At 52.6% G+C, this 11,215-nt stretch overlaps 1 protein-coding gene across 1 annotated transcript; it reads right to left on the bottom strand.

The window, feature by feature from the left end:
- Positions 1 to 270: 270 nt before the first annotated feature.
- On the bottom strand, positions 271 to 10,833 carry OCSTAMP (osteoclast stimulatory transmembrane protein). The gene is given in 7 exon segments (XM_025875322.2): positions 271 to 687; positions 689 to 819; positions 822 to 1,176; positions 2,468 to 3,470; positions 9,544 to 9,553; positions 10,592 to 10,656; positions 10,775 to 10,833. Coding segments are annotated over 7 exon segments (1,773 nt in total). The 3' UTR covers positions 271 to 537.
- Positions 10,834 to 11,215: the final 382 nt, after the last annotated feature.

The raw sequence follows: 11,215 nt of genomic DNA, 5'->3' as shown, positions 1-11,215 counted from the left end.
GCTGGGGTTTTACTAGAACTTCGATGGGGATGCAGTCGCCAGATAAGATATGGATTACTCAGTTCCATTTGACTTTCAGATAAGCAACAAATATAGGTTTAGGGTAAGTATGTTTAGTATAAGAATGTCCCAAGGACGTACTTAGACTAAACCCGTGCTTGTTATCTATCTGAAATTCAAATGGAACCGGGTGTCGTGTATTTTTATTTGCTAAACCCTGGTGACCCTGGATGGGAGATCCCCAGAGGACTTGGAAACAAAAGAGTAACATAATCTAATTTAGGATTTAATACATACTTCGCTTATAAAATCAAGAAAATTTTAGATGGCTAAATGTAAGAGGATTCAGGGGACATATTTTATAAGTTCCGGGAGCATTTAGACACATTCACCACGTGGAGTTTCCATCCACCAGGCAAAGCAGTGGATGCAGATGAGAGCCCGGGCTGACCCCCAGCTGGCCAGGAGGAACCTCCAGTTGTCTCTGCACTTGCTTGCCTTCACTGTGCCGAGGCCTTTCCTGCTTCTGGAAGCCTCTTATGCCCAATATCGGCATGCCTTCCTTTCCACACCCCCACGTGGAAAGGAGGTCACATGGGTTGTTATGACGCAGTCATTATGCAGGTGTAGAAACTGAGGCTCAGAGAGGTGAAGCAATCTACCCAAGGTCACACAGCAAGGCAGCAGGAGGACCACGGTGTGTGCGGCTCCCAAGCTCTTCCCCCTCCGCCCTACTGCTCTCTGTTCTTCCCAGTGACCAGCATGCCGGAGGCCTGTCTATCCGCGCTGGGTGGGTGCTGACAGACCCGGGTCTCGGGAGCAGGACGGGGCCTCCAGGGGCAGCCGCCGGCCTCCGTGCCTGCTGTATCTGCGCTGGAGCCGGGCGTGCAGGTGGCGGACCCTCCTAGCCTCCTGGGCGGAGAAGAAGGAGGCGGCGATGGTGTGCCGCAGGCGCCGGGCGTAGGTTTCCAGCAGGATGGTGGCGCCAGCCGCCAGCTGCAGGGCCCCAGCGGCCAGGGGCGCGGCCGTGTGGGGGCGCCGAGCGGGCAGCAGTGGGCAGCCCGGGGAGGTGAAGCGGAGCTCCCACTGGAAGGACTTGTGAGCAGAGAGGAAAGGGCTCTCCGGAGGCGGCTGGTTGAAGAGGAAGGGGATGAAGCCCAGGACCGTGTATGTGGCCTTCAAAGAGGGGAAAAAGGCCAAGTGAACAGATAGACGCTGCCTCCATTCCCCGCCCCCCAGCACTCGCGGCCGCTTGCCCCCTCTCTGTAAGATGGGCACAGAAGTAACCCAGCCTCCTGCCTCCTGGGCACCGAGGAGTAGCAAATGACATCAGGAGTCTGAAGCAGGCTTTGTGACAAACAAAAAGCACCGTACTATTACGTTCGGAACAGAACGCTTTAGAGAAAACAAACGGGTGCTACGGGCATTTACTCTTTGCTAAGCCCTTAGTGAATACTTTAGATGTCTTTTTCATCAAATGCACACGATCCTCTGAGGTTGAGCCCAGAATGAGCCTCACTGAAAAGATGGGAAGCCTAAGGTCACACAATGATGTGGCCAGCCCCGGGGGTCAGTCCCAGCCAAGGCGGGTCCCAACATCCTGCTCCTAAGAATTAGGCTCTACAATTCCCTTGGGGTATATAGGAGCAGGTGTAGGGAGGCAGGGAGGTCAGAGGTTAACAATGCAAACTTTGGAGCCAGACTTCTTGGGTTGGATCCTTGGTTCTGCCCAGGGCGCACTTCTCCGCCAGGCTCAGGGCAGGGGGCTCACAGAAGTATTTTATTCTCTTTTAAAATCAGAATAAAAACGAACTTTTAAGTTCACTTCATAGATCACACTGTCCCTCATGCAACTATCAAGAGCAGCCAGGGGCCAATACCTAAACAAATGACACGGCTATGTTCTAATAAAACTTAATTTACAAAACCAGGAAGCCCAAAGGGTTTGGCCCCGGGGAACATAGTTGGTAGACTCCTGATCTAGATCATTCGTAAGCCCTCCTCCAGTCTGATACATACAGCTGTGAGCTGTTCCTGATAGCCACCACTGATTGGACCTCGCCTGTGTGGCATGGAGATCCCTGCATACTTTTACAGAGGACCACATGTTAAGACTCACAATAACCCGGCAGGGTGAGGAGGATGGATCCAGTTTGTACAAGTGAAGAAAATGAAGCTAGGACACCTTGCCACTTAGGAAAAGAGTGACCTGGGGGGGGGGGTGTCAAATTATTTTCAAGTTGTTGGGTATCTGGATCCTCATCTGCCACAGGGGTGAGAATAGAACCCACTACATTGGGCTGTGCTGGGAATCAATCGAGCGAGTCTGTCTGCAAATGCCCCAGGGTCTCCTAGCTTCTCCAAGGGCAGGGTCTTGAAGCGAATAAAATTCAATTGCAAATCAAGTGGTTAACACACCCCACCCCTTCCTACAAGGAAATGACTCTAGTCCCGTCACCGCACTTACATCATACTTGACCGTGAGCGTGATAGGCACCGCCGGCAGCTTCTGAGCCCAGTCCACAGCCGCCTGAGCCAGCAGAAAGGCCACGTGGTCTGTGGCCACCATCACAGCTGTGGTCATCAGGAACAGGGTGAGCAGCCCCAGCCTCAGGAGGCAACTCAGCAGCTCCCCCTGGGACAGCCTCGGCCGGGCGGCCCAGAGCAGCCAGGCCGGTGGGAAGGCCACCAGATGTGTGGCCTGGGTCTCCGCCAGCTGCCAAGCCAGCTGCCGGGTCACGTAGATATTGTCAAACCGCAGGTCAGTCAGGTAGCGATGGAGGTACCAGCCCGAGTCCACCAGGAGGCCCAGCATAAAGAGCCCTGCGACCACCTGCTGGGTCCCCAGCACGGCCGCCCGGGCCAGGGACTCCAGGCCAGAGAAGTCCTCCAGCACCTGCTGGGTGACCCTGAGCATGTGAAGCTGGAACACAGAGCCATTGCCCTGGGCCTGCAGTGTCAAGCCCTGGCTGCCCGCTGGGCCAGCAGCGCCCAGAGCCTGGGACGCCGCGTGCAGCCAGTGAGTGGTGTTTAGCAGACTCTCCAGGGAGCCCTCTGTGACACATCTCAGCACTTGCCCCGCTGCGCCCATGTTGGCCAAGACGTTGGGCAGCACGGTGACGCCCAGGGTGGCAGTGCTCCAGGAGAGGAGCAGGCAGCGGCCCTGCTCCGTGCCCAGGGTAGGGACGCTGAGTGCAAACAGGCAGCGGGCAGGGGGCACCAAGCCCAGCACCAGGAAGACCAGGAGGCCCCAGACAGTGGCCACTGTGGCCGAGGGTCCCAGAGGATAAAGCAGCGAGGACACGAGCCAGTGGTGTGTCAGACCTGCAGCAGCGACAGCCAAGCAACCGCACAGGAAGAGCTGGGTCAGCAGCTGGCCACAGCTGGTTGGGACCGGCTGAGAGAAAGCGGCCCAGGCGGCCTGCAGGGGGCCGAGGGCCTTGCAGAGCCCCAAGTGCCAGAACCTCCACCTGCACACAAGGAAATGGGGGGGGGGCTCTTTCAGGAGGATGAAGTGTTGGATGTCGGCCCAATGCCCCTGATCCACAAACCCTTCAATCGCCAACAGGCTCCACCCCCTGAGCCACAGGAGTTGGCACTCTTCCCCTGCAGGCCCATCCCACTAACTCACCCCAAAGCCACAGGACCCAAGCAGAACTAGTCAGAGGCTGCCCTAGGATTATCCTCCCTGGACTTGTCAGGGAAGAGCCCAGTTCCTGGGGATGTGAGGATGGATGTCTGGGCTGCCTGCGTCCGTAATTCCAGGTTTGGGAGGGTGCCTTGCCCCAGGGAATGAAAGAGTCATGGAGAGAGAAGCACAGATGAGAGAGAGTAAGAAAGAGACAAACTCTGGAAGAGAGAGAGAGAGAGAGAGAGACACTGTTTCCCCTGAATTCAGTCTTGGTTGGCTTCCTGTGTCATTCTGGACATTCCTTCTCTGTGGACCTCAGGGTCTCCTCTATGATTTGGAGGCATGGGGAGTGGATAGGTTGACCACTCGGGAGCTTGTCTACTCTGTTGTCCTTATATTTATTAAGCAACTACTATATGCTCACTATTAGAGAAACAGGAATGAATGAAACGGACAAGAATCCCTGCCCTCCTAGAGCCTGCGTTAAAAAGTGATGGCAGAGGAATTCGTGAGAAGAGGCTGGGTTCTGGATACATTCTGTTGGAGGAGCCAACACAACAGGCAGTCTAAGAGGAAGAGGGAGGTCAAGGATGACCTTGAGGTTTGGTGCCTGAGCAACTGAAAGCACCCAGGTGTCGTCCGAGATGGGAAATAAATGACACGTAAAATCATTGATTTATAGATGACATTTAGAGCCATGGGGCAGGACAGAAGGAGACTCCCCGGGAGGGTGTGCTGGTGGGGAGGAGGCCACTCGAGGACAGAGCCCTCGCCCCAGGCTGGGAGGTGAGAGGAGGCTGGGGAAGCCGGCCAGTACAATCTTCCAAGAGGGGGGTCGCCACGTATGTCAAGTGCCGCTGATGGGTCAACGAGGCTGAGGACCAAGCAATGACCGTTGGCCTGGTAACTGCCTAAGGGGAGCCTCGTGGCATCTTGGGCCAAAACCTAACTAGAGGGGGCCTGGGAGAGACTGGAAGGAGTAGAACGTGAGACAGGAGCGTGCTGAATCATGTTTGCAGTAAAAGTGCACAGACAGGGTGCCGCGGCCGCTGGGCGGGGGGTGGGGGTGGGTGGGGACCAAGATGGGAGAGACTCTAACAGGTTTGCAGATGGGAGAACCAGTCAAGAGGGGGGCTTGGATGAAGGGGAGGCCCCCTGGGGCGATCTTTTCGGTGGTGGTGGCAGCGGGTAAGATGGACAGTACAAAAGGAGGGGCGGGTGATGGGCAAAGCGTGGGCGCCAAATCTCAGTTCCTCTGATGCACAACAGAGAGGTGGTTAAGGGCATGGCCTCCAGACTGCCTGGATTCAAATCCCCGCTTCACCACTCACCATCTGTGTGACCTTGGTCAAGTTTCTTAATCTCTCTGTGCCTCAGTTTTCTTATTTCTGTAAGACATGTAATTCATGTCTGTGACGTGGGGGAATAGAAGTAGCATCTCGTAGGGTCACTCTGTGTCTGGGACAGAGTAAGGAGCAGGTGACCTGTTATCTGTCACGAGAGCATCAATACCACCAGGGGAGGGGCTTGGTCTCTTGTGCTCACTGATGTAGCCCAAGTGCCTGGAATAGCGTCTGGCATGTAGCTCCCTAAATATTTGTAGGCTGTCCTAGGATTGCTTCTGTTTGCTCAGGGTGGCAGGAAAGTGAGGTCAGCATTGATGGAGAACATGCTGGAGGAGGCAGTGGGAGCTTGAAGGGGAAAGAGAGGGTAGAAAATAGTTGGGCAGGAGGTTGGGAGAGTTAATGAACCAGGGCAATGCTATCCAAGCTGGGCAGCACCAAAGACCCACTTGCGTCAGAGATGATGAATTAGGGCCTTTCTGGCCCCTGAGGGCATTTTCATTTAGGACTAAACCTCCTGCTATTGTAATAATGAGTATTCGGGACATGGTAGCCGTTAAAAGAATAGCGAATAATACAAATGATAGGGGAAGGGAAAACAGCTCTAAGTCATGCTGGAGGCCAAGGCGTGGGGGAGTGTCGGGAATGGCGTGGAAAGCGGCTGCCATCTGCTGAGGGCTCACTCCAAGCCGAGCACGATGGCAAGCCCTGCGTGTGCATTTTCTCATTCAATTCTTTTTTTATTTTTTATTTTTTTAAGATTTTATTTATTTGTTAGAGAGAGATAGAGAGCACAAGCAGGGGGAGTGGGAGACGGGGGAGCCCGATGCGGGGCTCGATCCCAGGACCCCGGGATCATGACCTGAGCCGAAGGCAGATGCCTAACGACTGAGCCACCCAGGCGCCCCTCAATTCTTACAGCTATCTTGTAGACATTATTACTACTCTCCTTCACAGATGGGGAAACTGAGGCTCAAAGAGGTGGAGTTTACCCAAGGTCACGCAGCTAGGGAATGGCAGAGCCTGAGGCTAAGCTCATACTCATCATGCCCGACCACCGAGCGTTTTCTTGCCTGTGGTCCCAGTGTCCAGGGTCTCCAGACCTACCGGGTCCTGGCGCGGTGCTCGGCGGTCCCGCATGGAGCCCTCATGCTTCCCGAATAGCCGTGGGTCTGGATCAGGGCAGGCAGGCTGAGGCAGTGCTGGCAGGTGGGCAGGAAATGGGGAGAACTGTATTCTCTAGAACTTGGGAAAAACCCTCTTGCTTCTGCTTTCTGGCTCTTAACTAAGCCCTCCTGCTGGCTTTGTCCCGCCCCCGCCTGGGCCCACCTCCCAGGGGGTTGGGCAAGCTGCCTCATCCTCCTCCCGCAAGCAGGGGTGGGTGCAAGTGGGTGCAAGGTGTCGGAGGAAAGAGCGTTTTCCAAGCAGTTATCGGTGATCCTGAGAGCAGGAAGGTAGAACTGCTCCCATTTCACAGAGGAAGAAACTGAGGTTCAGAAAAGCCATACCGCTCATTAGTGGGAGTGCCAGGACTAGAACTCTGCTTGGCTTCCCCTTGCCCTCCCCCTCCACAGTTGTGGGCCCCTAGAGGAGCCTGATCCCCAGCTCTGAGCGGTGGGAACCCACAGGAAACAGCTGGACCTCCGCTGAGACTCTCTTTCAAGTGTAGTGGCCCCAGTCCCCTCTCTAGCTGGCTTTCTGTCTTTAGCTCTGTTCCGCCCTACCTGTGTGACCTTGAGCAGGTGACCCCATCAGTTTCCTCCTTTTAAAAGAGAGAAATGATAGGAACAGTTAACATTTAACTGAGCACTTGCTAAGTATCAGACACACTTCTTGTTCTTTTTTTTAAGATTTTATTTACTTATTTATTTATTTATTTATTTGAGAGCGAGACAGCAGGAGTGGGGAGGAGTGGGAGAAGTAGGAGCCCGATGCAGGGCTCGATCCCAGGACCCTGGGATCATGACCTGGGCCAAAGGCAGTGGCTTAACGGACTGAGCCACCCAGGTGCCCCACGCTTCTCAATTCCCTGGATGCTTATTTCCAACAACCCCTTGTGGTAGGTACTATTATTTCCATTCTTCAGTTCAGAAAACTGAGACCCAGAGAATTAAGCCCCTTGACCAAGCCACTCAGCTAGTAAGAGGTAGAGCCATGACTTATAGCCAACGGTCCTGCTCCAGAGTCGACTGGTCAGCCACTGGGCTCTCCTGGTGTGGAGGGAAGGGTTCACAAGCCTTGTGTTACCTTCAGATGCATCTGGCACTGCAAACAGTAGGCACTTAATAAGTGTGAGGTCCCTGTGTGCACACCCTGCTGCAGTATTGCAGTATGTGCCTGGCAGGTACACTTCCAGGCTGACTGGAAAGCCATTCCCTATCTGGAAGCAGACACTCCCCCCGCCCCACCTCTCTGTGCTCTATCTCTGCCAGTAGGCTGCCTCCTCCAGGAGCCCTCTGCTGTGCCCGCAGGCCTCCACCCTGCGGGATGGAGGGGCCAGTGAGGAAGGGCACATCTAGGTGGTATTCCAGACTCTCCAACCTTTTCCATTATAAGGACATGTTGCCTGGGTCACTTGCTCAGGCCTGAAGGAGGGTGTTCTGTGGCTCAGATAGGGGAAGTGGCATTCTCATGGTCACACAATCCAATGAGACACTTGTGGCCCTCAGAGGACCTGACACCCTTCCCAGATCTCAGGCCCCTCCAGGAAGCCAGGCCAGGCACAGAGAGTCTGCGCAGAACTGAGCCCAGAGTAGATGCGGAGCAGGAAAGCCGGGCGCCTGCAGAGGCGGGCCAGCTAAGGCAAGGAGCAGAGCGGACCTGGATGGAAACAGCATGAGCTGCGGCATGTAGACCTTCTCGGAAAGGACAGCTTCGGCCCTGCTCCAGTTGAGGGTTGAAGTCCCTTGAAAAGAGGTCCAACGTTACCAGATTTTCCAATCTTTCCAAAGATGCCAGTCATTCCCTTTTTTATGTAAAAGTCTCCAAGTTTTTTAAAGCCAGCATTAAAAAAAAAAGACCTCTGGGCCGGCCAGTCTTACCAAGTCTGTGGGCCAAAGCCAGCATGAGGGCCGCCGACTTCCAGCCTTTGCAGGAAGCCTCAGTAGGGCTGGTGCGGGAGCTGCCTAGCTGTCCCTCTGCACCGCGGGGGCTCTGGGCCAGGGGTCGAAGATCCACACGTGAAAGCCAGCTTTGCCACTTACGGACAAGACACTGTCCTTCTCTGAACTTGTGTGGGCTTTGCTATCATGAGACTACTAGTATCTCCTTCTTAGGATTGCTTGAGCATTCAGTGGAATAATGTATGTAGAGCATCCAGTAAATAGATACATGCTCCTGCCCTCTCCCACCTGGACTGACAACTCTGCCTAAGTGAGCCCCAGGCTGTTTAGACCTGATTATACAGGCTTCTGTGACGCCCACTGGGCCAGATCCCTGGCGGGGCCCCCCATCACATAGGGAACTTTAGAGCATTGTGCCGGTCAGAGGGGAGCAGGGCCTGGCAGGCACCAACCAGGCTTTGCCTAATTTCTGCACTGGCCCCAAGACTGGTTAAAGGACCATGTTGGTCATTTCCTCAAGACCTCTGGTGAATGTGTAGGATTTGGGAGTTTGGTGGTATAGGGAAGGAAAGGGCAGAAGATATTTTTGGCTTTTCTCAGCACATGTAGGCAGTCACTTCTGCCTACATAAAGCTGGCCTGGCTCCAAATCCCACAGCATCCGGAAGGGTCTTCTGAATCATCCAAAATAGAATTAGCTTTTTGAGGGGAATTTCTGGGTGGAGGATTCAGAACCATAAGACAGTACAGGAAGAGGAAGTGGTAAGCCTTCAGATCTAGGATCAGCAACAGAGGTCCAAAGAATTTTGGAGTCATTGAATTTTATAGCCCGTGGGCATAGAATATTGCCACCATCCACTCAGCCTGAGAATATGGAGAGGTGGCTAAAATCTTACCAAATAGACGATGCTACCCAATAGAAACAGAATGCAAGCCATGTATATAATTAAAAATTTTCTAGTAGCCACATAAAAAAGTGAAATTTATTTTAATAAAATTTTTATTCAACTTTTAATAAAAGTTTTATTCAACCTAATATATCCCAAACCTTATCTTCTCAAAATGTAATCAATATAAAATTTACTAGGGGGATATTTTATCTTTATTTTTTGTACTCAGTTTTAAAAATCTGGTGTTTTTAAAATGAAGAGAGTCAGTTTAAGGCATTAAGGAAGGGTGGGGACTGTGGCAAACAAGAGAGTTCACCTATCAGTTTGAGTTTTCCTTTCACCACTACTCAACTCCAAACAATTGTTGCCAGGTAACGATAGGGCCCCATGTTGCCAGAACTTCTGGTCTTTTCTTTTCCAAGAGAAGCACAAATCAGGGTTTTAATGTGAAATTTTCTGAATTTAAGAATATTAGCAATCAATTAATAGTTTAAAACATGAAAGGTGTCCCAAAACACCTGATTGTGAGATGGATGCCGACCTGGGGACCACTAGATTACAAGCTCTGATTTGGTCTAAACCTTCCCTGCTATGTTTTCTCAGTTTGCTCCTCCAGACCCTGTCTCCACTCTTCTCCTCCCTGCCCTGAGCCCTGGGGTTAGACCTGGATGGGCAGCCTCAAAGAACTCTCCTACATTCTGGCTTCTGTGGGTGCGATGGTTAGCTTTCTGTGTCAACATGGCTGGGCCGCAGCCTCCAGCTATTTGGTCAAACATTATTCTGGAAGTTTCTGTGAGGGTGTTTTTGGATGAGATTTACATTTAGATTAATGGAGTTTAAATGAATCAGATTGCTGCCTCAGAATGTGGTGGGCCTCATCCAATCAGTTGAAGGTCCGAATAGAGCAAAAGACTGACTTTCCCTGAGCAAGAGGGATGCCGGCAGATTGCCTTTGGACTCTTGCCTGAATATATTCCATCCTGTTGGTTCTGTTTCTCTGGAGAACACTGGCCGATAAGGTTGGGTTTGGTCATGGAGAGTGCCGGCAGGAGAGCTGAGGGAGGATGTAGAGAAAGATCCAGGGCAGCTTTCCCCTTTCAGAGTCATCAGGGGCTGTCTTGTAAGGAATAAAAGTGCCAGCCCCCCTTGGGCCTCTGTCCCTCAGAGCCTCGGCTGGGAGGTGCTCCTCCCTCCCTCCACCGAGGACTCGCATTTTCCCTCGTGGTTTCCCTTACCATCTGCCCACACCTTGGAACTAGACCCACTACTAAGCTGTCCTCAAATAACTAGTCTGTGTGCTTACTATTGCCTTCTGAGACCGGGACCCTGACTCTATGCACCCTTATCTCTCCAAAGTCTAAGACATAAAGGACCTGCCTAAGGTGACACAGCATGTTACGGGCAGAGCCAGGGGTCCAGAGAGGCTCACTGAACCCCTCGTTCAGTGGCATTTATTCATCTTGTTTTCATCTGCCATCACTGCCTCCATCCCTCTGCCCCCTTGACTCTGTAAGTTCTTGATCTATGTGCCAGAATATGTATGTGTGTATCCAAATCTTCCGTGTACTTATTGTTCATCACTTCTGTGTGTTGCTGTGTTTTCCATAGTGAGCTTCCCCATGTTTCACTTAAATGCCATCACTCCCCCCACCCCCATGAAGGTCACCTAGCTGGTCTCCAGCTCCTGGGTACCTCCAACAGCAGTGGCCCGAATATCCTCCTACATCGTCTCTGGAGGGACCATGGGACAATTTTGCTGGGATATGAACCCAGAAGTAGGAAAAGTGGGCCACAGGGAAAGCAGGTAATGAATTCCCCTAATTACTGCCACATTGCTTGCCAGGCTGACCGTTGGAAGTAACAGTCACCCCAGCAGCACAAGAGGGTGTCTGTCTTCTCCTGCTCCATCATCACTTCTTGTCCGCTTGTCTAGTTTCCGTCGGTCGGGTTGGTGTGTTGTTGCATCTTGGTTGAACTTGCATTTATCTGATTACGAGTGGATTGGAGCATGTCTTTATGGAGCTCTGGCCATTTTGACAGCCTGCTTCAAAATGGCACAGCCGTATCTCGCCCTCATCCTGCTGGCAGGTGTTACGGTAGGAGCCTTCCAAAGAGAGTGACCAAGGCTCCTCCCGTCTCTGCATGAGGATGTCACTTTTCCCACGAAGGAGTGGAACCTAGTTCCCTCCCTTTGAACCAGGCCAACTTTTGACTTGCTTTAATCAATAGAATGTGGCAGAGTTGAATTCTCAAACTCTCAAGCCCAGACCTTAAGCTTCTGCTTTTGCCT

This window comes from Callorhinus ursinus, unplaced genomic scaffold, assembly GCF_003265705.2.
Source record: "Callorhinus ursinus isolate GAN/ISIS: 27379988/994484 unplaced genomic scaffold, GSC_fseal_2.0 scaffold38, whole genome shotgun sequence".
NCBI classification, from domain to species: Eukaryota; Metazoa; Chordata; class Mammalia; order Carnivora; family Otariidae; genus Callorhinus; species Callorhinus ursinus.
Note: the sequence above shows the minus strand (reverse complement) of the source record. Positions and strands in the feature narration are given on the sequence as shown.